Source organism: Rana temporaria, chromosome 2, assembly GCF_905171775.1.
Source record: "Rana temporaria chromosome 2, aRanTem1.1, whole genome shotgun sequence".
Taxonomy (NCBI): Eukaryota; Metazoa; Chordata; class Amphibia; order Anura; family Ranidae; genus Rana; species Rana temporaria.
Window position 1 is genome coordinate 462,047,284 of NC_053490.1, and position 22,851 is coordinate 462,070,134.

Consider the following 22,851-nt stretch of genomic DNA (forward strand, 5'->3'; position numbering starts at 1 on the left):
AAAAAAAGAAAAATAAGAAAAAGTCTTTTCCTTAATTTTTTTTCTTGATATTTAATGTTGGTAATCAATTCAGGAAATACATGCAATGGCATTACAGTCAATATAGTTTACAGTTTTTTGTTTTTTTATATTTGCAAGTTGTACTTTTGCTTGTCAAAAAGCAATATTTTTGTTTGTTTATGAAACTTGGTATTATTTATAAAGATGCCATATAGCATAGTGGCTAAATCTGTGTTGGTAGTGCATGTTCAAACCTTAAAGGGGTTGTAAAGCTTACATTTTTTTTTTAAATAACAAACATTTTATACTTACCTCCACTGTGCAGCTCGTTTTGCACAGAGTGGCCCCGATCCTCGTCTTCTGGGGGCCCTCGGCGGCTGTCTCGGCTCCTTCCCACTTCTGATATCCCGCCTGGGAAGCTCTCTTCCAAGGGGGTTACCTTGCGGGCACGCTCCCATATCCTGTAGTTGGCGTCCATAGCCGCCGACCACAGCATTCGGCCCCGCCCCCACCCCCGACCCTTGCATCATTGGAGTTGATTGACAGCAGCGCGAGCCAATGGCTGCGCTGCTATCAATCTATCCAATGAAGAGCCGAGAAGACCGGGCCGAGATCAAATGCGTTCTCGACACAGGAATTTTGAGGACTCAGGTAAGTAAACCGGGGAGGGCTGGGGGGCCGCTAATCCGCAGATGTTTTTTCACCTTAATACATAGGATGCATTAAAGTGAAAAAACATGAACCCTTACAACCCCTTTAATACCAGAAATAATAAACATGTTATTAGATTTTCACTCCAGGAGCTTCTATGGAGTTTGACAATTCTAAAGAAATACTTAAATAATGCATTAAAATTTAAAGGGTCACTAAAGGAATTTTCTTGTTTTTTTAGCTAAATAGCTTCCTTTACCTTACTGCAGTCCTGGTTTCATGTCCTCATTGTTCATTTTTGCTCTGATGTTGCTGTAATTCTTCTCTGTTCTGGACACTTCCTGGTTGTCTGTTTCCTGATGACCACAGTACTGGGAGATTCTAGTTTCATTTTCCAAACCATTACTGCTTTATGGTTCTATACAGCACAGAGGCAGGATAACATGCAAAAACGAAACTACATGCAAAAACGAAACTAAATGCAAAAACAAAACTGCAGGTACATTATATGATTGATTTTTATCTATTTTTAATCAATTTTAAAAGGAATCAGTTAACTATTATGTCTCTATACCCTGTAAACAGTCATTTCAGCCAAAAAAAATGTTTCCTTTACAACTCCTTTAACTAAACCCATTCAATTTTAGTCTACTAAAATACGACTAAAACTAAAACAATTCAGACGACTAAAATACGTCTAAAACTAAAATGGCATTTTAGTCAAAAGACTATAACTAAAACGAAATCTAAATTTACCGTCAAAATAAATATTTATGACCAACCAAGGTTCGTTTTTCTTTGTTTTTTTTAATAACAAAACTCCTCTTCTGGGTTCTCCCTATAGTGCTGCCTGCCTCTCCTCTTCTCTGTCTGCCCCTATAGCAAAGTGCTTGCTACGGGGGTTGACTTGTGGACTCAATCATGAGCCAGGCTGTGTGAAACTATAGACACACACAGTGTGGCTTGGCTCCATCCCCCCCCCCCTGCTCACTTCTCATAGGCTTTGACTGACAACAGTAGAAGCCAATGGCTCTCTCTGCTGCTGAGACTCCTGTGAGAAGAGAGAGGGGAGAAGAGCTGCTGCAAACAGGCGGAGCTCTGGATTGAGATTGGGCTCAGGTGGGGCCGGGTGCCTCTAGAACAACTTTCCTGGGCTATCCAACCTAATCTATGATTTGTAGATTGAAGATTATATGATTAGATAGATTGTAGAGATCTGTAAATCTTTACAATTAATATAACAATAATATGGAAAGGTAAGCTTGAAAAAATGTGATAAGTCATAAGTTACTGAAAAACGCAAAATGTTCCCATAAAATACACAATACTTCCCCTTTAACTTTCAGAGGCAAACCAGCAGCGGGTATAATTTTCATGTCTCCTAAAGATGTCTTTATCCCCTCCTAAATTCTACAGTAACACAGTATAATCAGCAGTTTTGTAAAACCATAGCCTTTTTATTCCAGCCTGCCATTATTATTTACAATTATAATAGTAGGTTTGTGCTGAAGTCATAGGGCCAAATCCTCAGCCAGGCGGCGTAACTTAACTTTCAGCAGTTAAGTTACACTGACTTAAAGTTTTTACCTAAGTGCCTGATCCACAAAGCACTTACGTAAAAATTTCAAGCCGTGTAAGTTAAGTGCCGCCGTCGTAAGGCGTTCCTCCTCTCCGGGGGGCGTTTACAATTTAAATGAGGCGCGCTCCCGCGCCGGCCGTACTGCGCATGCGTGTGACGTCATTTTCCCGACGTGCATCGCGCGAACGTAATTGACGCCGGGCGGCTTTGTGGATTGCGACGGGACACTAAAGTTGCGACGGGTGAAAAAAAAGACGCGCCGGGAAAACAAATAATTTTTAAAAAAAAATGACAGCGTCGCTCAGCATGCATTCCTGAGAGGGAGAACTCCATGCCACTTTTCAAAGAAAAAACCGGCATGGGTTCCCCCCCCCAGGAGCATACCAGGCCCTTAGGTCTGTTATGGGTTGTAAGGAGACCCCCCCTCCGCCGAAAAATCGACGTAGGGGGTCCCCCTACAATCCATACCAGACCCGTATCCAAAGCACGCTACCCGGCCGGTCAGGAAGGGAGTGGGGACGAGCGAGCGCCCCCCCCCCTCCTGAGCCGTGCCAGGCCGCATGCCCTCAACATGGGGGGGGGTTGGGTGCTCTGGGGCAGGGGGGCGCACTGCGGGCCCCCCCACCCCAGAGCACCCTGTCCCCATGTTGATGAGGACAGGACCTCTTCCCGACAACCCTTGCCGTTGGTTGTCGGGGTATGCGGGCGGGGACTTATCGGAATCTGGGAGTCCCCTTTAATAAGGGGGCCCCCAGATACCGGCCCCCCACCCTAAGTGAATGGATATGGGGTACATCGTACCCCTATCCATTCACCTGTAGGCAAAAAGTAAAAGTTAATAAACACACAACACAAGGCTTTTTAAAATAATTTATTATTCTGCTCCGGATGCCCCCCCTGTCTTCGTTATTAGCTCAATTACCAGGGGGGGCTTCTTCTTCCACTCTCCGGGGGTCTTCTTCCACTCTCCGGGGGTCTTCTCCGCTCTCCGGGGGGGGTTTCTTCTTCCGCTCTCCGGGGGGGGGGCTTCTCCGGACTCCGGGGGGCTTCTTCCATCTTCTCCCCTCTTCCGCTGTTGACTCGGCGAACCCCGGTTCTTCTGCAGATGTCCGGTGCCTTCTTCTTCAGCGCTGGCTGCCTGCTATGTTTGTGTGTTAGCTCAATTAGTAACAGGCAGCCGGCGCGGTCTTCTGTGACGTCAGGGTCTTCTGTTCTTCTCCCCTCTTCCGATGTTGACTCGTCGCCTCTTGTCGCTGTAATGATGGAAGCACGCCTTGCATCCCATTTATATAGGCATCACCGTCCCATCATGCTCCGGTAGGTACCCACGTGGTGGGTGCACGTGGGTAGGCACCCACCACGTGGGTACCTACCGGAGCATGATGGGACGGTGATGCCTATATAAATGGGATGCAAGGCGCGCTTCCATCATTGCAGCGACAAGAGGCGACGAGTCAACATCGGAAGAGGGGAGAAGAACAGAAGACCCTGACGTCACAGAAGACCGCGCCGGCTGCCTGCTCGTAATTGAGCTAACACACAAACATAGCAGGCAGCCAGCGCTGAAGAAGAAGGCACCGGACATCTGCAGAAGAACCGGGGTTCGCCGAGTCAACAGCGGAAGAGGGGAGAAGATGGAAGAAGCCCCCCGGAGTCCGGAGAAGCCCCCCCCCGGAGAGCGGAAGAAGAAACCCCCCCCGGAGAGTGGAAGAAGACCCCCGGAGAGTAGAAGAAGAAGCCCCCCCTGGTAATTGAGCTAATAACGAAGACAGGGGGGGCATCCGGAGCAGAATAATAAATTATTTTAAAAAGCCTTGTGTTGTGTGTTTATTAACTTTTACTTTTTGCCTACAGGTGAATGGATAGGGGTACGATGTACCCCATATCCATTCACTTAGGGTGGGGGGCCGGTATCTGGGGGCCCCCTTATTAAAGGGGACTCCCAGATTCCGATAAGTCCCCGCCCGCATACCCCGACAACCAACGGCAAGGGTTGTCGGGAAGAGGTCCTGTCCTCATCAACATGGGGACAGGGTGCTCTGGGGTGGGGGGGCCCGCAGTGCGCCCCCCTGCCCCAGAGCACCCAACCCCCCCATGTTGAGGGCATGCGGCCTGGCACGGCTCAGGAGGGGGGGGGCGCTGGCTCGTCCCCACTCCCTTCCTGACCGGCCGGGTAGCGTGCTTTGGATACGGGTCTGGTATGGATTGTAGGGGGACCCCCTACGTCGATTTGTCGGCGGAGGGGGGGGTCTCCTTACAACCCATACCAGACCTAAGGGCCTGGTATGCCCCTGGGGGGGAACCCATGCCGGTTTGGATTTTACAAATTGCCGTGGAGTTCTCCCTCGGGAATGCATACCAAATGCCGTCGCTTGAATGGGCCTTTACAAGGTGTGACTAACTTTACACTTTGTAAAAGCAACCCTAGTTTTACACCAGGCAAACTAACACTTACGGCGAAAAAACTAGGCACAAAAGCTTTGAGGATCGCCCTAAGTGCTAATTTGCATACTAGAAGAGGCATTTCGACTCGAAATGCCCCCAGTGGCGGATGCGGTACTGCATCCTAAGATCCGGCAGTGTAAGTCCCTTACAGATGTCGGATCTTCTGCCTAACTATGGAAAACTGATTCTGAGGATCAGTTCCAAAGTTAGAACCAGAGATACGACGGCTTACGCCGGAGTATCTCTTTTGTGGATATGGCCCATAGTTCCTTGGTATAAATGTTATGTAATGGTCGGTAAAAAAACGTATGATTACTTTTTGTATCTTCTGATTTTGCATGCTATTAGGAGTACATATCTTAAATGCATTCCTTAAAGGGGAGTTCCACCCACAATTTCACTTTTTAAATATAAATACCCCTGTAATACACAAGCTTAATGTATTCTAGTAAAGTTAGTCTGTAAACTAAGGTCCGTTTTGTTAGGTTGTTACAGAATTTAAATAGTTTATAATCTAGAAATAGACCGTGGCCATCTTAAGTGTGGGCATCATGAAGCCAGACTGTATGACTTCCTGGATTTCAGCTTTGCATATCTCGCACATGCTCAGTGCACAAGCAATGTAATAGGTTTCAGTCAGGTTTGCAAGGACTACTGGGAAACATGATGCCTATCCCAGAAACCCTTGCAAATAGCCTAGGCAAATAGGGAGGAGGAAGTAATGAAGGACTACAAAATAAAGGTATTTACAAGCAACAAATTAAAAAAAAATTGTCCATTCTGAACACTATGAGATTAGAGCATGCAGCACAGACAAACATAAAAAAATGGGTGGAACTCCACTTTAATAGGCCATGCATGAGTCATAATCCATGCTTTGGTCATCTTGGTCACCAGTATAAAAAGCAATAGAAAATCCAAAATGTCGCAATCGTTGCTAGAACAGGAGAAAAGTGGAAATCTAGAAATGATGACAACTATCAAAGAAGGGATTCCCATTCACTTGTTGTGCATCTCTGAAAAGAACACAGACGACAATACAAAAATGAACAAGGGTTTTGACTAACCTCTACTCCTAAATCTCAAATCACCTAAAATGTTTTTCCTATAGATACACTTAAAGGAACACTAAAGTTTTGTTTTTTATTAGATCAATTGATTGCTGTAAGCTAGAGCATTTAAATATCACTTACCTCGTTTTTCCTTTTGACCTCCAAAATACAGTAATCCAGGTTTGAAAATGCCATTTCCTGTCTCTCCTCTTCTTGCTTTCCACCAGCATCTGAGCTGTTTTGCATGGTGGAAAGCAGAATGTGCTCACCCCCTCCCTATGACTACAGCCCTGTGTGAAGATGCTCTCTTATCCCTCACAGGCATGGAGGCTAAGCCTAATGGGAACTGTAGTTCCCATTAGGCCATGATGTAGCAAGAATGAATGCGCACCGCAAACCAGGAAGTCAGTGAGAATAATGATTCAGGAGTGACGGTGGTGAATAAAACAGCTCGATTTCAACAGGTATCAAACTAGTTATAATGCAAAACATTACTTTTTACTTTATCAGCTACTGTCAGACTTTAATTTAAGAGGAAAATATTTTTGTCTTTACAACCCCTTTAAAGATTGTATTTTTCTATGAATTATTATAAGGGCCGTCGTTAACTACTTGCCGACCAGCCGCCGCAGTTATACGGCGGCAGGTCGGCTCCCCTGCACGAGAGAATGTAGTATAACGTCACCTCGCGTAGCGGCCACTAGGGGCGCGATCGTGCCCGGCGGGTGCGATCACCGCAGGGCACCCGCGATCACTCGTTACAGAGCGAGGACCGGGAGCTGTGTGTGTAAACACACAGCTCCCGGTCCTGTCAGGAGGAGAAATGCCTGACCGTCTGTTCATACAATGTATAAACAGCGATCAGTCCTTTCCCCTAGTGAGTCCATCCCCCCTACAGTTAGAACACACCCAGGGAACATACTTAACCCCTTCCCCGCCCCCCTAGTGTTAACCCCTTCCCTGCCAATGGCATTTTTATAGTAATCAAATGCATTTTTTTAGCACTGATCGCTATAAAAAATGCCAATGGTCCCAAAAATGTGTCAAAAGTGTCCGCCATAATGTCGCGCCATTACTAGTAAAAAAAAAAATATTAATAAAAATGCCATAAAACTATCCCCTATATTGTAAACGCTATAACTTTTGCGCAAACCAATCAATAAACGTTTATTGCAATTTTCTTTTATGAAAAATATGTAGAAGAATACATATCGGCCTAAACTGAGGAAAAAAATTATTTTTTTATATATTTGTGGGGGATATTTATTATGGTAAAAAGTTAAAAATATTCATTTTTTTTCAAAATTGACACTTTATTTTGGTTTATAGCGCAAAAACGAATCAAATACCACCAAAAACTGATGAAATACCACCAAAAGAAAGCTCTATTTGTGGGGAAAAAAAGGACGCCAATTTTGTTTGGGAGCCACGTCGCACGACCGCGCAATTGTCAGTTAAAGCGACGCAGTGCCGAATCGCAAAAAGTGCTCTATGGTCCGGGGGTTAATGTTGATTGGACCCTGGGAAAAAAATTATTGCCCCCCCCCCATGCAATTTTGCTCTCCACCTGCTCTGAGACATACAATAAATATCAGCTAGACTTAAAATCAGTTTACTGTATCAGATCAGGCAGTGATTGCAATTGGTTGCCAGAGGTTACAGCATATCATTACAGCTTACTGACTGGTTGTTAGAGGTTACAGCACACATTACGGCTCACTGATTAGTTGATAGAGGTTACAGCACATGATTTCCTCTTGTTGATTGGTTGCTAGAGATTACTGTACAGTAATACTGCTCACTGGTTGCTAGAGGTTACAGCACATCATCTCTTCACTGCAGAGGGGCATGATATACATATGAATGCCGCCTTTATTTACATATGAATGCCACCGGTCTCAGCTATTTACATGTGACTGTTGCAACTATTTACATATGAATGCTCCCGTTATTTACATATGAATGATGGTTATTTACATGTAAACACAGGGTCTACAGGTGAGTCATCTGTACACAACCATAGGGCAGAGCTGGGCAGCATTAGTAGCAGCACTTCACAATGAGATATCAGGACACAAAACTTCAAGGGACAAGGGAATTTAAACTGTGATAGTTGGCAAGTATGAGGCAGCTGCCTTGGGCCCCACAACAATGACAGGGCACAGGGCAGCTGCCCCTTTTGCCCTGCCTTAAAGATGACCCTGATTATAATTCATTGGAATTTCGTGCATGCATTGTACTGTAGCAAAGACTGCTCATGCCCATATTGCTATTTATTCTACAAATCAGACAAAAGAACTGTTCTTATTACCGTATTTATAGCAGCAAATACATTTTTTCCAATCATCCTGTTTTATTGTACGAGAAGTGAAAAAGAGATTCTGATTAGTTGCTATGGGCAACAAAACCATCCAACACTTTGGGTCATAAGACAGTCGGGGGTTGATTTATTAAAGGCAAATAGACTGTTCACTTTGCATGTACAGTTACACACATTTTCCCCAGAGCTTAGGCAATGTGGTGAAGCTCTGCTGATTTCCATGATTTCCATCATCCAATCATCTGCAAGAAAAAATGTTGTATTTTTTTTTTCATTTTCCTTGCACCTGATTGGGTATGCATTACAAAGTGAGGCTTTACTGCAGTCACTAAGCTCTGGGGAAAATGGGTGCAACTGCATTTGCAAAGTGCCTTTAGTAAATCAACCCCTTTGTATCTTGTGTTTCTTCTCATTGTACCTGAGCTGCTAGGCTCTGTAAGTCTTTATATCTGTCATGTTCTCTCTCAATTATTTTGGTTACTGTAAATTTACTGTAAATTTACTGGAAAATTTGTTTCAGCTAGAATGTCCTTTAAAACCTACAAATAAATCAGACTGAATTTTCATACTTCTTTTTAATATCCAGATCCTGACACGGGGAAGACATGTTTAATAAAGGCCATGTGGAATCTTCAGAATGGAATGAATGATACCATTCCTATATTGCTGGAAGCTGATGAGACACCTGGTAAAATGGAAGCATTGGTTAACGCAGCATATACTAATGAATATTATAAAGGTAAATGCAGATGGTGTTTTTCATTTTCCTGTTGAACATGTTTAATTTCTTTTCCATTTTACTCAAACATCTTAAAATCCTTTTCAAGTGATCCTTTCTAACTCAACAGCAGTCTAATGCCGCGTACACACCATCACTTTATGTGATGAAAAAAAATGACGTTTTTAAAAACGTCACTTTAATTGACTGTGTGTGGGGGAAAACGTCGTTTTATGTCTTGTAAAAAACGACCAAAAAAAATTGAAGCATGCTTCAATTTTATGTGTCGTTTTTCAAAAGTGCACTTTTTACTTCACAGAAATTGACCGTGTGTAGCAAAAAACGTCGTTTTCTAAGACGTTTTTTCATCCACGCATGCCCAGAAGCTACTTATGAAGCAAGCTTCAATGGAAAAACGTGGTGGAACGTAACCTCGCTTTGCTAGAACATTGTGAGAAAACGATGGTGTGTATGCAACTTCGTCTTTGAAAATTGAAGTTTCAAAAACGTCATTTTTTACTTCACAGAAAGTGTCGTTTTTTTTCATCACATAAAGTGATGGTGTGTACGCGGCATAATTCTTGGACTCTATTGTGAGTTTATTTTTTCATTTGTTTTTCATTTATGTAGCACCAGAATATTCTGCAGCAGTGTGATTTGCATAGGAGGTTTAAAGCCAGCAGAGCGCAATAGAAATAATTTGACATTTTATTAAAAAAGGAAAGAAAAAAGCCTGTCATGTAACCTGTCAAAGTTTAGTTGTTGAGCTCTGTCTGCTGTGTTAAAGTGGATGTAAACCCTCCATACACCCAATGAAGTGAACAGCCTCAGATGATACACAGAGATAAACCAAATCTCCCTACATAGGTTTTACATGTATATCTGTTGTCTTCACATCTGTATACTGTTTAGAATGTTCAGATCGTGTTAGAAGATTTTCTCTTCCTGTTTAACACAGAGTGTGATGTCTGGGCATACAGCCAAGATAGCTAAACTTGCTGATTGGAGGAAAGGCACACCCCCCTCTCATCATAGGCGGAGACTCTCAGAGGTGTTTTGTAAAAGGGACAGCTCCCTGCTAATCTATTTATAGCAACCTCCCACCGACAGAAATGTCAGGCTGATTTTATCTGATGTGTCAGGAGTTAGCTACGGAACTGCAGATATATGTGCCCAGCTCAAATTTTATGAATTGGGTTTATATCTACTTTAAGCAGAAAGAACTCTATGGGGAATATAGCACATAGCATAGACCTCATGCAGGCACTTATGAACTCTTCCACTTCACATACCTTCTGACCAGACCATGGATCTCTTTAAAGTGGGTTTGGATCCAGTTGCTTTGGGATATCGACTGCTAAGGAGGGAGCGAGACATTGACCTCCTTGTTACCAGAGGTTATGTCACCTTACCAGGTACCACACCTAACGACTAGTTGTTCTGTGTCTTGAACTTGTACTCAGTTACCCTTAGCAACGGATTTACTCTTCCTTGCTTTGCTGAGTTAACCCCTTGCGTTAACCCTAACCTGCTTCATACCCCATCTGTGCTTTACTGACCCAAAGTAGTGTAGTGTATCTGCCATAGGACACTCATGCACCCCTTTAGTGACCTCAGACCAGGCTCAGTTAACAAACTTTACTCAAAGCTCTGCAGCATAACAGGTTAAGTGCAAACAAAGTTCAATGCATTGTTCCCTAACTAGCTACTATAGAGTGTGACTGCCCAGGCATACCTTGCAAAGACAAGAGTCCATTACTTGGTATATGCTCATGCTGTGGCAGAATAACCACAAGAAGCTGCTGGGTGACTGCTGGCTGTAAAGGGTTAAATCTTCTTCTGTGAGCCTCTTGCTTCTGTTCCCATGTGGCTAGCTGGAGCAGAGCCCTGCCTGTAAAGCAGCTGGAGATTACATCATATTGTCTCTCTCTTCTTCCCATGCAGACTCCTGTGAGCAGAGCCTTCCCCCCTTTTATAACAACACAGGGAAAGATGCATAGTGCAGAATGAGTGGGAACTGCAGAACTAACAGTAACCCTTCTCTAATCTGGCCAGACTAGCTAGTTTACTAACATGGTACATTCCCTTTGCAGGAAGCACCCTACAGCCTGCCTACAAGCAGAATATGACTGAGAGTAGAAAGTGATATCCACGCTCCATTATAAATAATATTTTTTTTATTCAGTATCTGCATATTGCATTAGCAAAGGCTTGCAAACCTTATTTATACCTCAAATCATCATCTTTTGTAATGCTATACAAATGAATGTATATACTAAGTGGGGTTAGTAACATATTACATAAAAAGGTTCCTAATAAAAGTATATAGGGTTGTATAGCAAAACTTAATATTTACAAGAAACAAACAAGAGAGTGGGCCCTACCAATTGCTAACCATTTATTTCTTTCATAGTAACACACACTCTAATAATAAGCCATTAATGTCAACAGCCTTTGAAGACACAGACCTTTCATACTGTAAATATACAGTTCACAATTGTTAGATTTTTTTTTGTACAGGTAAGGCAATTCTGGTTCTCTTGGAATGATACTGAAGAACACTTATGAGTCCCTTGCCTCTCGTAATGATCACCCCTGACTTCCCATAGACCGATGACCTGGAACCCAAGTCGTCAACTCTGCTGGCTAATAAGCACCCATAAACAAACCTAGACCATTACCTAATGAAAGTCTGCCCTTCAGTGATGGTCATCTATTACTGCCATCAACTAAAGCAGTCATGATTCATCACCCCCAGCCCACACCCACCACCTAGTCTGATAGACTGTCTCACCTGACTCCCTTGGGACTAATTAGCACCCACCACCCATGTCTCCAAGCCAGCCTGCTAATCCCCCATGACTTCTCCCTGTAATGATGACCAACCTGAGACTGCTAATCATCTACCCACCCTTGACACCTCTCAGGCCTCGTACACACGACTGAACATGTCTGCTGAAACTGGTCTGCGGACCAGTTTCCGCGGACATGTTCGGTCGTCTGTACGGCCGACCGGACAATTTTCCGGCGGATCGGACAGGTTCCCAGCGGACAAATGTTTCTTAGCATGCTAAGAAACATGTCCGCTGGAAGCCTGTCCGTCGGACATGTTCGGTCGTCTGTACGACTCACCGGACATGTCCGCTCGGCCGAAAGCCCTCGCATGTGTCGAAGTGATTTGACGCATGCGTGGAAGCATTGACCTTCCAGGATCGCGCAGGTCGCCACGTCATCGTCGCGGCGACGGCACGGCCACGTCACCGCGTTTGCTGTCCACGGGAAATTTAGTCTGATGGTGTGTACAGCCATCAGACCAAAATCCGCCAGCGGACATGTCCGATGAAAACGGTCGTGGACCGTTTTCATCGGACATGTCCCGTCGTGTGTACGAGGCCTGACATAAATAAGCAAATTAGACTGCATGCAAAACCTTACTTCCCCCTTGGAATGATGACCAATGACCACACCCAACAGATCACTGCTCTCCTATTCCAACTGCTGAGAACCAGCAATAAAACCCCTGGACTTTTGACGCTTGCAGCTCTTACAACTGATGATCATCAGAATCCAACTTTCCCTACGCCCAACTGCTTCGCCTGAAACACAAATTAGCTCCCAGATGGGCTAACCATTTTATTTTTCCTGTCCCATTCACAATTAATTTTGTTTACTTATTTTCATATTTTTCCTCACATGATGCATGTAGCATACATTATATAATATAATTAAAAAAAATGTTATTTTAACAAATGTATTCAATATACTAGTACATAGGCACATAATTTAAAAGTAATGGCCTACAGATAAAGATCAGGATAGAAGAAAAAAACATTATGAGTTCAAATGTAACTTCCAGTAGCCTGAGAGATAATGGATAACAATCCCAACACATTTATGACAATTTCCCCTAAATGCTATAATTTGGACCTCGATAATGGAGAAAACAACACATTATCCTTCTAATCCGTAAATTACTGTCTTACCTCTTAATGGATTTAATTGTGGATGATCATTTGGGAATTGTCAAGCTGCTTTAAATATGTATAAAACCTCTTGTGAGATGGAAGGAAATGTAAGATTTTCAAATTATTTATTATTTTGTTCATTATGAAATCAATAACATTTAAACATAAAGGCACGCTGTAGTCAGACAAAAAAAATAAATGCTTGTTTTTTTAGTAGTTATGAATGATGCCATTGCCACCACCTTCCTGTAAATTTGTTTCTTGGTCTGTATAACTAGCGTATGGTAATATCCGGTCCGTCAAGCAATATGGTTGCTTTGATTCCATTATCTGGAACTACATTCTCTAAAATGTCTTATCTATGCTTACTAACATTTGAGCTCTGACATTATTATTATTATTATACAGGATTTATATAGCGCCAACAGTTTGCGCAGCGCTTTACATCAGGGAAGACAGTACAGTCACAATACAATCAATACAGGAGGGATCAGAGGGCCCTGCTCGTTAGAGCTTACAATCTAGAAGGGAGGGTCAAGTGGAACAAAGGGTAGTTAGCTGTGGGGGATGATCAGATGGACTCAAATGAAAAAACAGTTATGTGTGGGAAGGGTAGGCTTCTCTGAAGAGAAGGGTTTTCAGGGATCCTCTAAAAGCTGATAGAGAAGGAGATAGATGGATAGATTGGGGTAAGGAGTTCCATAGGCATGGAGAGGCTCTAGAAAAGTCCTGGAGACGAGCATGGGAGCAGGTGATGAGAGAGCTAGAGAGTAGGAGGTCTTGAGAAGAACGAAGAGAACGTACAGGTTGGTATTTAGAAACTAGGTCAGTGATGTAGCTGGGGGCAGAGTTGTGGATGGCTTTGTAGGTAATTGTTAGTATTTTGAATTTAATTCGTTGGATGAGCGGAAGCCAGTGGAGGGATTGACAGAGAGGAGTAGCAGAGACAGAGCGGTTGGTAAGGTGGATTAGTCTGGCAGCAGCATTCATGATAGACTGAAGGGGGGATAGAGTATGCAGCGGTAAGCCAATGAGGAGGGAGTTGCAGTAATCGAGGCGAGAGATGACCAGGGAGTGAATTAAGAGTTTTGTGGTGTCATTGGTTAAAAATGGGCGTATTTTGGAGATGTTGCGAAGGTTGAGGCGGCAAGATTTGGACAGTGATTGAACGTGAGGCTTAAAGGAGAGTTCAGAGTCCAGGACTACTCCTAGGACCTTGACATGTGGGGATGGGCAGATAGTTGTACCATTAATTTTGACAGAGAGATCAGGGGAAGAGGCACGTGGGGGAGGAAAAATTATAAGTTCCGTTTTGGATAGGTTGAGTTTGAGGAAGTGGTGCGACATCCAAACTGATATATCCGATAGTAAATTAGTGATACGTGAGGAGAATGAAGAAGTGAGTTGAGGGGTAGAGAAATAGATTTGAGTGTCATCAGCGTAAAGATGGTATTGGAAGCCGTGGGAGGCTATCAGCTGACCCAGGGAGGAGGTGTAGATAGAAAATAGGAGAGGTCCAAGAACAGAACCTTGGGGGACCCCAACAGAGAATGGAAGAGGAGAGGAGGAAGTAGAGTTGTAAGCAACGCTGAAGGTGCGGTTGGATAAGTAGGTGGAGAACCAGCGAAGAGTACAGTCACGGAGACCAAAATTGTGGAGTTTTTTGAGGAGGAGTGGGTGGTCAACCGTATCGAAGGCGGCAGAGAGGTCCAGGAGTAGGAGCACAGAATAGTGTCCCTTAGTTTTGGCTGTTAGTATATCGTTTGTTAGTTTTAGGAGAGCAGTTTCTGAGGAATGTTGAGGACGAAATCCAGACTGAAGGGGATCATGGAGGTTATTTTTAGCAAGGTGGACGCTCAGTTGGTTGTAGACTAGACGTTCAAGAAGTTTGGATAAAAAGGGGAGCAAGGAGATGGGGCGTAGGTTGTCAAGATTGGACGGGTCCAGTGAGGGCTTTTTAAGTATGGGGCTGACTAGTGCATGTTTCAAAGAGTTAGGGAAGATGCCAGAAGAGAGGGAGAGATTGAAGATGTGGGTTAGAGAGTGTAGAATCGAGCCAGAGGGCGAACGTAGCATTTGCGAGGGAACAGGATCCAGAGCACAGGTGGTAAGATGGACGTTAGCAAGTAATTTAGCGACCTCGTCTATAGTGGTAGGGTTGAAAGAGGGAAGTAATGACTGTACCTGTAGCCATGAGGCGTGAGGCGTGGAGGGTATCTGAACAGTAGAGATCTCGTTGCGAATTGTATCAATCTTCCGCTTGAAGTGATTGGCGATCTCCTGGGCGGTGAGTGAGTTAGTGGGTGGAGGCAATGGAGGACGAAGGAGAGAGTTGAAGGTAGAGAAGAGTTGACGGGGACGGGATGATAAGTTTTTAATAAGGGTGATAAAATAGGTCTGCTTGGCAGTGAAGAGGCTAGAATTGTATATTTGGAGGGCAGATTTATACTGGGCGAAGTCTTCCTGGGACTTAGTCTTGCGCCACAGGCGCTCGAGAGCACGGCTATGTTTTTTCAAACTTCTAGTATCATTTGTTTGCCAGGGTTGAAGGGGACGGGGCCTTATTCTGCGTGTAGTGAGAGGGGCCAGTCTGTCCAGTGATGCTAGAAGTGAAGTGTTGTAGACTGAAGTGGCTAGGTCGGTGCAGGACAGGGGTGCAATTTTGTCATAGAGGTGGTCAGTCTCAGAGTATAGAAGAGAAGGGTTGATATGGTCCAGGTTTCTACGAGTAACTGTTAGGCATTTGGGGGGAGAGGATGTGGAGGAGAGTGAGAGAGTAAAATTAATAAGGTAGTGATCAGAGAGGGGGTAAGGATAATTGGAGAGGTTGCATAGAGTGCATAGGTGGGAAAAGACAAGGTCAAGAGTATTGCCTTCAGAGTGAGTAGGAGCATGTATCCATTGCTTCAGGTCAAAAGAGGAGGTTAGACTGAGAAGTTTGGAAGTTGCAGGAGTGTTAGCATTAGTAGGGATGTTGAAGTCGCCAAGAATGATTGTGGGGATTTCAGAAGAGAGAAAGTAGGGTAGCCAGGCAGAGAAATCATCAAGAAAGGAGGATACTGGACCGGGGGGGCGGTAGATGACAGCTATCCTTAGAGAAACTGGGGAGAAGAGACGAATGCAATGCGCCTCAAATGAGGAGAGTGACATAGAGGGAGGTGGCTGAAGCACCTGAAAGGTGCTATGTGGGGCCAATAGGATTCCAACACCCCCTCCTTTGCGTCCACTGGGTCTGGGGGAGTGAGTCCAAAGAAGACCACCGTGAGATAGAGCAGCAGAAGACGCGGTGTCGGATTCATGAAGCCAGGTTTCAGTAATGGCGAGTAGATTAAATGAGTTAGCGATAAAGAGATCATGGAGGGGGGTGAGTTTGTTACAGACGGAGCGAGCATTCCAAAGGGCGCAAGAGAAAGGGAGTCTGGTCTTGGGAAGAAGGGAAATGGGAATTAGATTGTGTGGATTGCGACTGCATCCAGAGGGTGTAGGGCAATGGGTGCGTTGAGCACAGTTAGATGGAGGGCCAGGGTTTGGGGAGACATCACCAGAGGATAGGAGAAGTAGAAGGGTGAGGGAGGTAATGTGAGAATGCGATTTATATGAGGGGACATGCCCCAGCGATTTGGAGCATTGGGCATTTGGTTTTAGAATTAGCATGAGTTGGTGAGTGCAGTAATAAGAAGAGGACAGAAGTGAGGGTGATATATACAAGGTGTGGGGTGGTCGAAGAGGGGTGAAGGGAAGACAGTTTAAGGATAGAAGACACAGCTGTCAGAAGCAGTGGTAGACAGTGCATTTTAGAAAGGGGAGGAAAAGTAAAACCTCCCATAAATAAAAAAAAAAAAAAAGTGATACCTGTATTATAAAAGACAAGTCATTTAATACTTCCCCGCCTAGTACAATCGCTGAAGTGCAGAGCCGAAGTGCTTCCACTTATAGAAACGCCCCACTTGAAGAATGAGCCCTAGACGCTATGAGCCCCCTGCTAATGTTTCCCCCTAAAGGGAGGCTTCCATTTATACTGACAGAGATAGGGGGTGGGTGCATTTCAATTAGCTAATCAGGAGGTATTAAAGTTATGCTGATCAACAGGGCAAAATTCTTTGGTCAAAAACAGATCAGCAAGAGGGCAATAAAATTAATGGGCCGTGATTTTGGGTAAGTCAGAGGAGATAATAAAACATTGTAAGGTGGACAGATCTACAGAGGGTTAAGCAAAAGCAACATGCCAGTATTATCAAATAGACATAAACAAAACAGACAGCAATGTTTCAAATTCAGGGTGGATCTCAGACAGCTGAACATACCATAGTCATTTAAACTAGAGAAAACACATCAGTTTTCAATTCAGGGTGGATCTCAGACAGCTGAACATACCATAGTCATTTAAACTAGAGAAAACACATCAGTTTTCAATTCAGGGTGGATCTCAGACAGCTGAACATACCATAGTCATTTAAACTAGAGAAAACACATCAGTTTTCAATTCAGGGTGGATCTCAGACAGCTGAACATACCATAGTCATTTAAACTAGAGAAAACACATCAGTTTTCAATTCAGGGTGGATCTCAGACATGACATGCCTGATGTTTCTTTGCTATGTAGTACCTATGAAAGAATTAGAGTTTCAAGCAGACCTCTAAATACAAATCTACTTTCCTCTGCCTTTCCCCCCCTCCCTCTCTCACATTTGGATAAAGAAAATATAGTTTCCCAACTTAATAGCCTAGGTGAGAATGACGTTTTGCCCCCCCTCAAGATTCTGTGTATGCCCAGATGTGCAGCAGGACTTGGGGCACAGCAGAGCCCTGCAGCACATTTGCACACATACATGCTGAAGGTAGAGCAGGTATGGAAGTCTCAAACCTCTTTATGTCTGCAAATGCATGGAAACACCTTCCGCGCATGTGAAGATGTGCCTCAGGGCTCTGATTAAACTCAAATGCCAGGCAGTGCCCTCCATACCTGGTGCATGCACCAAAGCACATGTGTGTTGATTCTCAAACGGATATTACAAACAGGAGCAGGAATGTAATGGAAGCACTGAATGGGGTTTCTCTAAGGCTGGGTTCACATATCCGCGGCTGCGGTTCACAGCATGGGGTCCAGTGCATTCCTATACACCGGTTAAGGTACGATTCAGGTCTGAATTTTAGCCTGAATTCGCACCTGAACCCGGACCCAAAGACACACCGGACCTTTTTTTACCGGCCCTAGACATGTGTTAACTAGCTTCAGTGAGAGTCATGCTATTGGATGGGGGGAAACCCCCATCCAATTGGCATAAGTTTGAACCTGGCCTAAAACAGTGAGTAAAATTACTGACAAATGGGGATCGACTGTCCGATGTTGGGGTGAGAGAATTTTTTTTGAAAAATATTTTTATTGGAGATTTTTATACACATTAAACATCACATTGTAGACAAGACTATACACAGACAGCTCAACATCATACGACTCTTAAGGAGAGGTAGTTGGTACAACAGAGGGATAATATCATCTACCGTGCAAACATGTGAAATAGGCTGAAACCTGCAGTGAACGGCATATAGATACAGGGGGGGAGAATGGGAAAAAGGAGGTGTCACATCTCGAACCCTCAACCCGCAGTCTCGGATTCTTCCACCCAGACCCGCCATACCTTATCAAATTTCAGCGGGCAACCGCGATTGGCATACGTGTCTTTGTATAAGGGTAAGCTGGCATTCACCAGGCGCCGCCACTGCGCAAGGGACGGGGGCGAGGGCTTCTTCCAATGCATAGCTATGTTCTTGCGGGCATAAAAAAGCAACAGGCTCACCAGGGTACGTCTAGCTGAGGATCGGACAACATTCTCAATTATGCCCAGGAGGCATACCTCCATAGTGAAAGGAAGTGATGTGCCAGCAATCCTGTTGGTCAGTTCCATCACAGCCTCCCAATAGTGCATCACCTCTGGGCACCGCCAGAAAATATGGGGGAAGTCGCCCGGGGAGGCGTCGCAGCGCCAGCACTTCTGTGAGTGTGAAGGGTTCATCTTGTGTAACCTGTAGGGGGTGAAGTATGCTCTATGCACTATTTTGTATTGGACCAATCTATCACGAACAGACACCAACGTAGTGAAGGGAAGGTCCCATATGTCATCCCAGTCGTCCGTATCTAGCGTGGGGATGTCCCTCTGCCACCTGGCTCGCAGCCCGTCCAGGGGAGGGAGGGACACAAAGAGTAGATAGGAGTATAGGTGTGATGTGGGCTTTACACAACAATTAAATCTGAGTGTCCTCTCCAGCTCCGACTGGGCCACGATACAGGAGGACGAAGGGAACTGCGCCGAAAAAGCATGTGAAAGTTGGAGGTACCTGAAACCGTAGTGAGTGGGCAGGTTGAACTCAGATGAGAGCTCGGCAAAGGACTTCAACGTGTTCTGCGACACAATGTGGGAGATCAGTTTTACGCCGTGCTTCGACCACGCGAGGGGATCTAACAACCTATAGAGGTGATTCAGGGAGGGGTTTTTCCAGATTGGGGCGTTAGGTGAAATTTCAGTGGGCTTGCATTTTTCGATGGCTAGGCCGGTCCGCCATGCCCTCAGGGTGGTAAGCATGGAGGGAGTGAGAGAGTATGGCGCACGGGGGCCCCGAAACAGCAAGAGCTGGAGGGCCTCCAGCGAGCCAACCACCGACGCCTCGAGAGCAGTGGAAGTGTTGGTGCCATCTGGCCGCAGCCACCAGGCCGCCGTTACCAGTTGGGCGGCGAGGTAGTACTTGTAGCAATCAGGAAATGCCATCCCACCCTGCGTTCTCGGCCTCATTAAGGTGGATAGTTTGTACCTCGGCGGGGAGGACCCCCAGATAAAGGAAGAAAAGAGTTGGTTCAGTTTGGCAAAAAAGGCCCTAGGCACCCACTGCGGCGAATGACGAAAAAGATAAAGAAGTTTGGGAACTATTTTCATTTTAAGCAGGTTCACCCTCCCCCAGACCGATAGAGGGAGGTTGCCCCAGGCTTTAAACTTGGATTGGGCGTCCACCAGAACCGGAGTAAGATTAAGGGGGACAAAGTCAGAAGCCGAGGTTGAAATATGTACCCCCAAGTATTTGAACGTGTCCACCCAGCAAAGGGGGTTATCAGGGGGGGATGTGGATCTGGCCGCCTGGTCTATCGGGAACAGGAGAGATTTGGACCAGTTCACTTTGAGCCCGGTGACCGGGGCAAAGGTGTCCAGAACAGACAAAGCGCCTTGCAGGGAGGGGCCTGCGTCATTTAGGAAAAGCAACATATCGTCGGCGTATAGGGCCACCCTCTCCTCTAACATACCTACCCTGAGCCCCTTAATATGGAGGGATGTGCGAAGAGCCTCTGCCACAGGTTCGATGGCAAGGGCAAATAGGGCCGGGGAAAGGGGGCAGCCTTGCCTAGTACCACGAGAAAGCTGGAAGGGAACAGAAACTCCACCGCCCAAACGCACCGACGAAGTGGGGGCCCTGTAAATTACCTGCAGCCAAGTTATAAAAAGCAAGGGGAATCCCATCCGACGCAGGGTCTCCCATAGGAAGGGCCACTCGACCGTGTCGAAGGCCTTTTCCACGTCCAATGAGGCCACAGTCCTCGTTCCGGTGTTTAGGTGCTGGGTGTGAATGTTTGTAAAAAGCCTCCTAAGATTGACGTCCGTAGACCTTTTGGGCATGAACCCCGTCTGGTCAGAGTCTATCACCGTGGGCAGCATGGGGTATAGTCTAAGGGCTAGTAACTTAGTAAGCACTTTAAAGTCAGTGTTCAGTAGGGCAATGGGGCGGTAAGATGCACAGGAAGTAGGGTCCTTTGGAGGTTTGTAGATCAGTGTCAAGTGAGCATGATACATAGAAGCGGGGAGGCTGCCCTCAGCTAGGCATGTAGTGTAGAGCTGTGCCAATAAAGGGGCCAGGAGGCCCGCATGCGCTTTATAAAAGTCTAGAGGGAGACCATCTGGTCCGGGCGCTTTGCCCGGTGGGAAGGACTGGATGGCACTCTGAACCTCAAGAGCTGTGAATGGTTGCACTAGGGCCTCCCTCTCCTGATCGGAGAGCCAGCCCAGCGCCAGGGGGTCAAGCAGGTCACCCAGTGTCTCAGGTCGGAAGCCAGCGGGCAACCCAGAAGAGTAGAGGGTCCTGTAGAAGTCATTGAAAGTCTGCAGTATGTCTCGAGGGGAGGACACAGTTCCCCCTCCCGGAGTCTGAAGGATAGATATGGTCGTGAGAGGCTGGTCGTGTTGGGCCATCATGGCCAGAAACCGGCCATTCCGGTCCCCCTGTTCAAAAGCCCTCTGTCTGCCCTTATGTAGTTCCAGACGCGTCGCCTCAGCTGTATGCAGATGTAAGTCACGTTGGGCCGCCATCATCTGATCAAAATGATCCGACGAGGGGTCAGAGTTGTAGGTGGCAGTTCGGTCTGTAACCAGTTTCTCTAAGTCTCCCAGCTGCGCTGCCTGTTGCTTCTTGACACTAGCTATAGAGGAAATGTATTGCCCCCTTGCATATGCCTTAAAGGTGTCCCATACTACGTCCGGGGAGGCCGTACCGGTATTTTTTTCCCAAAATTCTGTCAGTAGGGGGGGTACAATAGTGGTCACTTCAGGGTGAGTGATCCACTGCGCGCCCAGCCTCCATAGTGCGGCACATCGCGAGGCCGGAGAGCGGAGCACCACCAACAGCGGGCTATGGTCCGACAGACCGCTAGGAAGATAGTCCGTCTCCAACACATCTGCTAACAGTGCAGGGTTGGAGAAGGCCAGATCTATCCTGGATGCGGTCTTGTAGGATGCTGAGTAACAGGAATATGCGCGCATATCTGGGTGCTTCCACCTCCAGACCTCCTCCAGGCCCACCGCCTGAGCCCAGGCCAGTAAGTCTGAACATCTTGACTTCGGTGGGGTAGGTCTGTCTAACTCATGGGACAAGATGGCATTGAAATCCCCCATCACCATAACCCTCCCAGGGCAGAAGGGCGTAATTTTGTCTAGTACTTCATATAGTAGGGCTGAGGAGAAGGGAGGGGGGATATACACATTAACAACAATGTACCTCTGTGACCACAATGTAAAAACAAGTATCACATATTTGCCCAGGGGATCCGTACGGACTTCTTCAATGACACAGGGAAAATTCTTATGAACCAGGATAGTCACCCCCCTGGCATACGTAGAATACGTGGCATGTATCGCTCGCTGAACCCAAGGCTTTTTTAAGGTCAGGATCTTGCTGCCCATGAGGTGAGTTTCCTGGAGTAGGATGAGCTGTACAGGACGTGATTTCAAATATTGGAAGAGGGTGGCCCGCTTAAACTTGGAATTAAGTCCCCTGACATTCCAGGAAAGGATAGAGAATGAGTCAGTCGGGCGATCAGCCATTAGGCATGGGGGGTGAAGGGAAGACAGGATACCCATATGAGAGCAGCTCGGGACACCTCAGGAGCAGCAAGACACCGAGTACACTGCTTGACACATAAGCCAGTTTTGCACATTCCATCATCCTCATAGAGTAAAAGACATTGAGCATAACACATACAGTAAACATAGAAAATAACAAATTTCCCAGGCACTGGGTGCCTATCCGACTATATCCCATACCTCTAGCAACTGCCCGAGGGATGGGAATAGTTTTTCCCCAAAAAACAGTCAACCGTTAAGGGTGTAAATGGGCCCCTAAACTGGGGACCCTACACAGTATCCGCAGGGCTATCCTCTAACAGCGAGGGTCTGCGGTCAATGTTCATGCCCAGAGAGCCCAAATGGGACAGGGCGCAATAGTAGGTCCAAAAAACAATAAGTAAAAAATAGAACAAAAATAAAAGGGGACAAAACGAGCACTGGGGGGGGGGGGTAGCGGCGCCTGCTCGTCACAGTTCCGTGAAGTCTAGGTGTTGCGCCGTCGTTTCTATGCGCTGGGTAACCAACTCTAAAGCAACAGAATGGGCAGATTCCAGGCCTGAGCAGGGCCCGGGGGGGCGAAGTGCGGGGGGAAGAGACCCCCGTTCCGGGAGGTAGCGGAAGGAGGACAGTCCATCAAAACGGGGGGGAGAAAGTAAATAAATGAAATGATAAAGGGATGGAGCGATGGGGGGAATCGTATCTCAGTTCACTATGTAGAGAGAAAGCCTCTGGAAGGGCAGA

At 45.9% G+C, this 22,851-nt stretch overlaps 1 protein-coding gene across 2 annotated transcripts in view; it reads left to right on the top strand.

Moving 5' to 3' along the window:
• LOC120927741 (transient receptor potential cation channel subfamily V member 1-like) overlaps positions 1-22,851 on the top strand; it is a 112,475-nt gene that overhangs the window by 38,908 nt on the left and 50,716 nt on the right. For both annotated transcript variants that reach the window (XM_040338628.1, XM_040338629.1), the window contains exon 4: positions 8,634-8,786. In XM_040338628.1, coding sequence (XP_040194562.1) covers positions 8,634-8,786 — 153 coding nt within the window. The remainder of the gene's footprint in view (positions 1-8,633; positions 8,787-22,851) is intronic.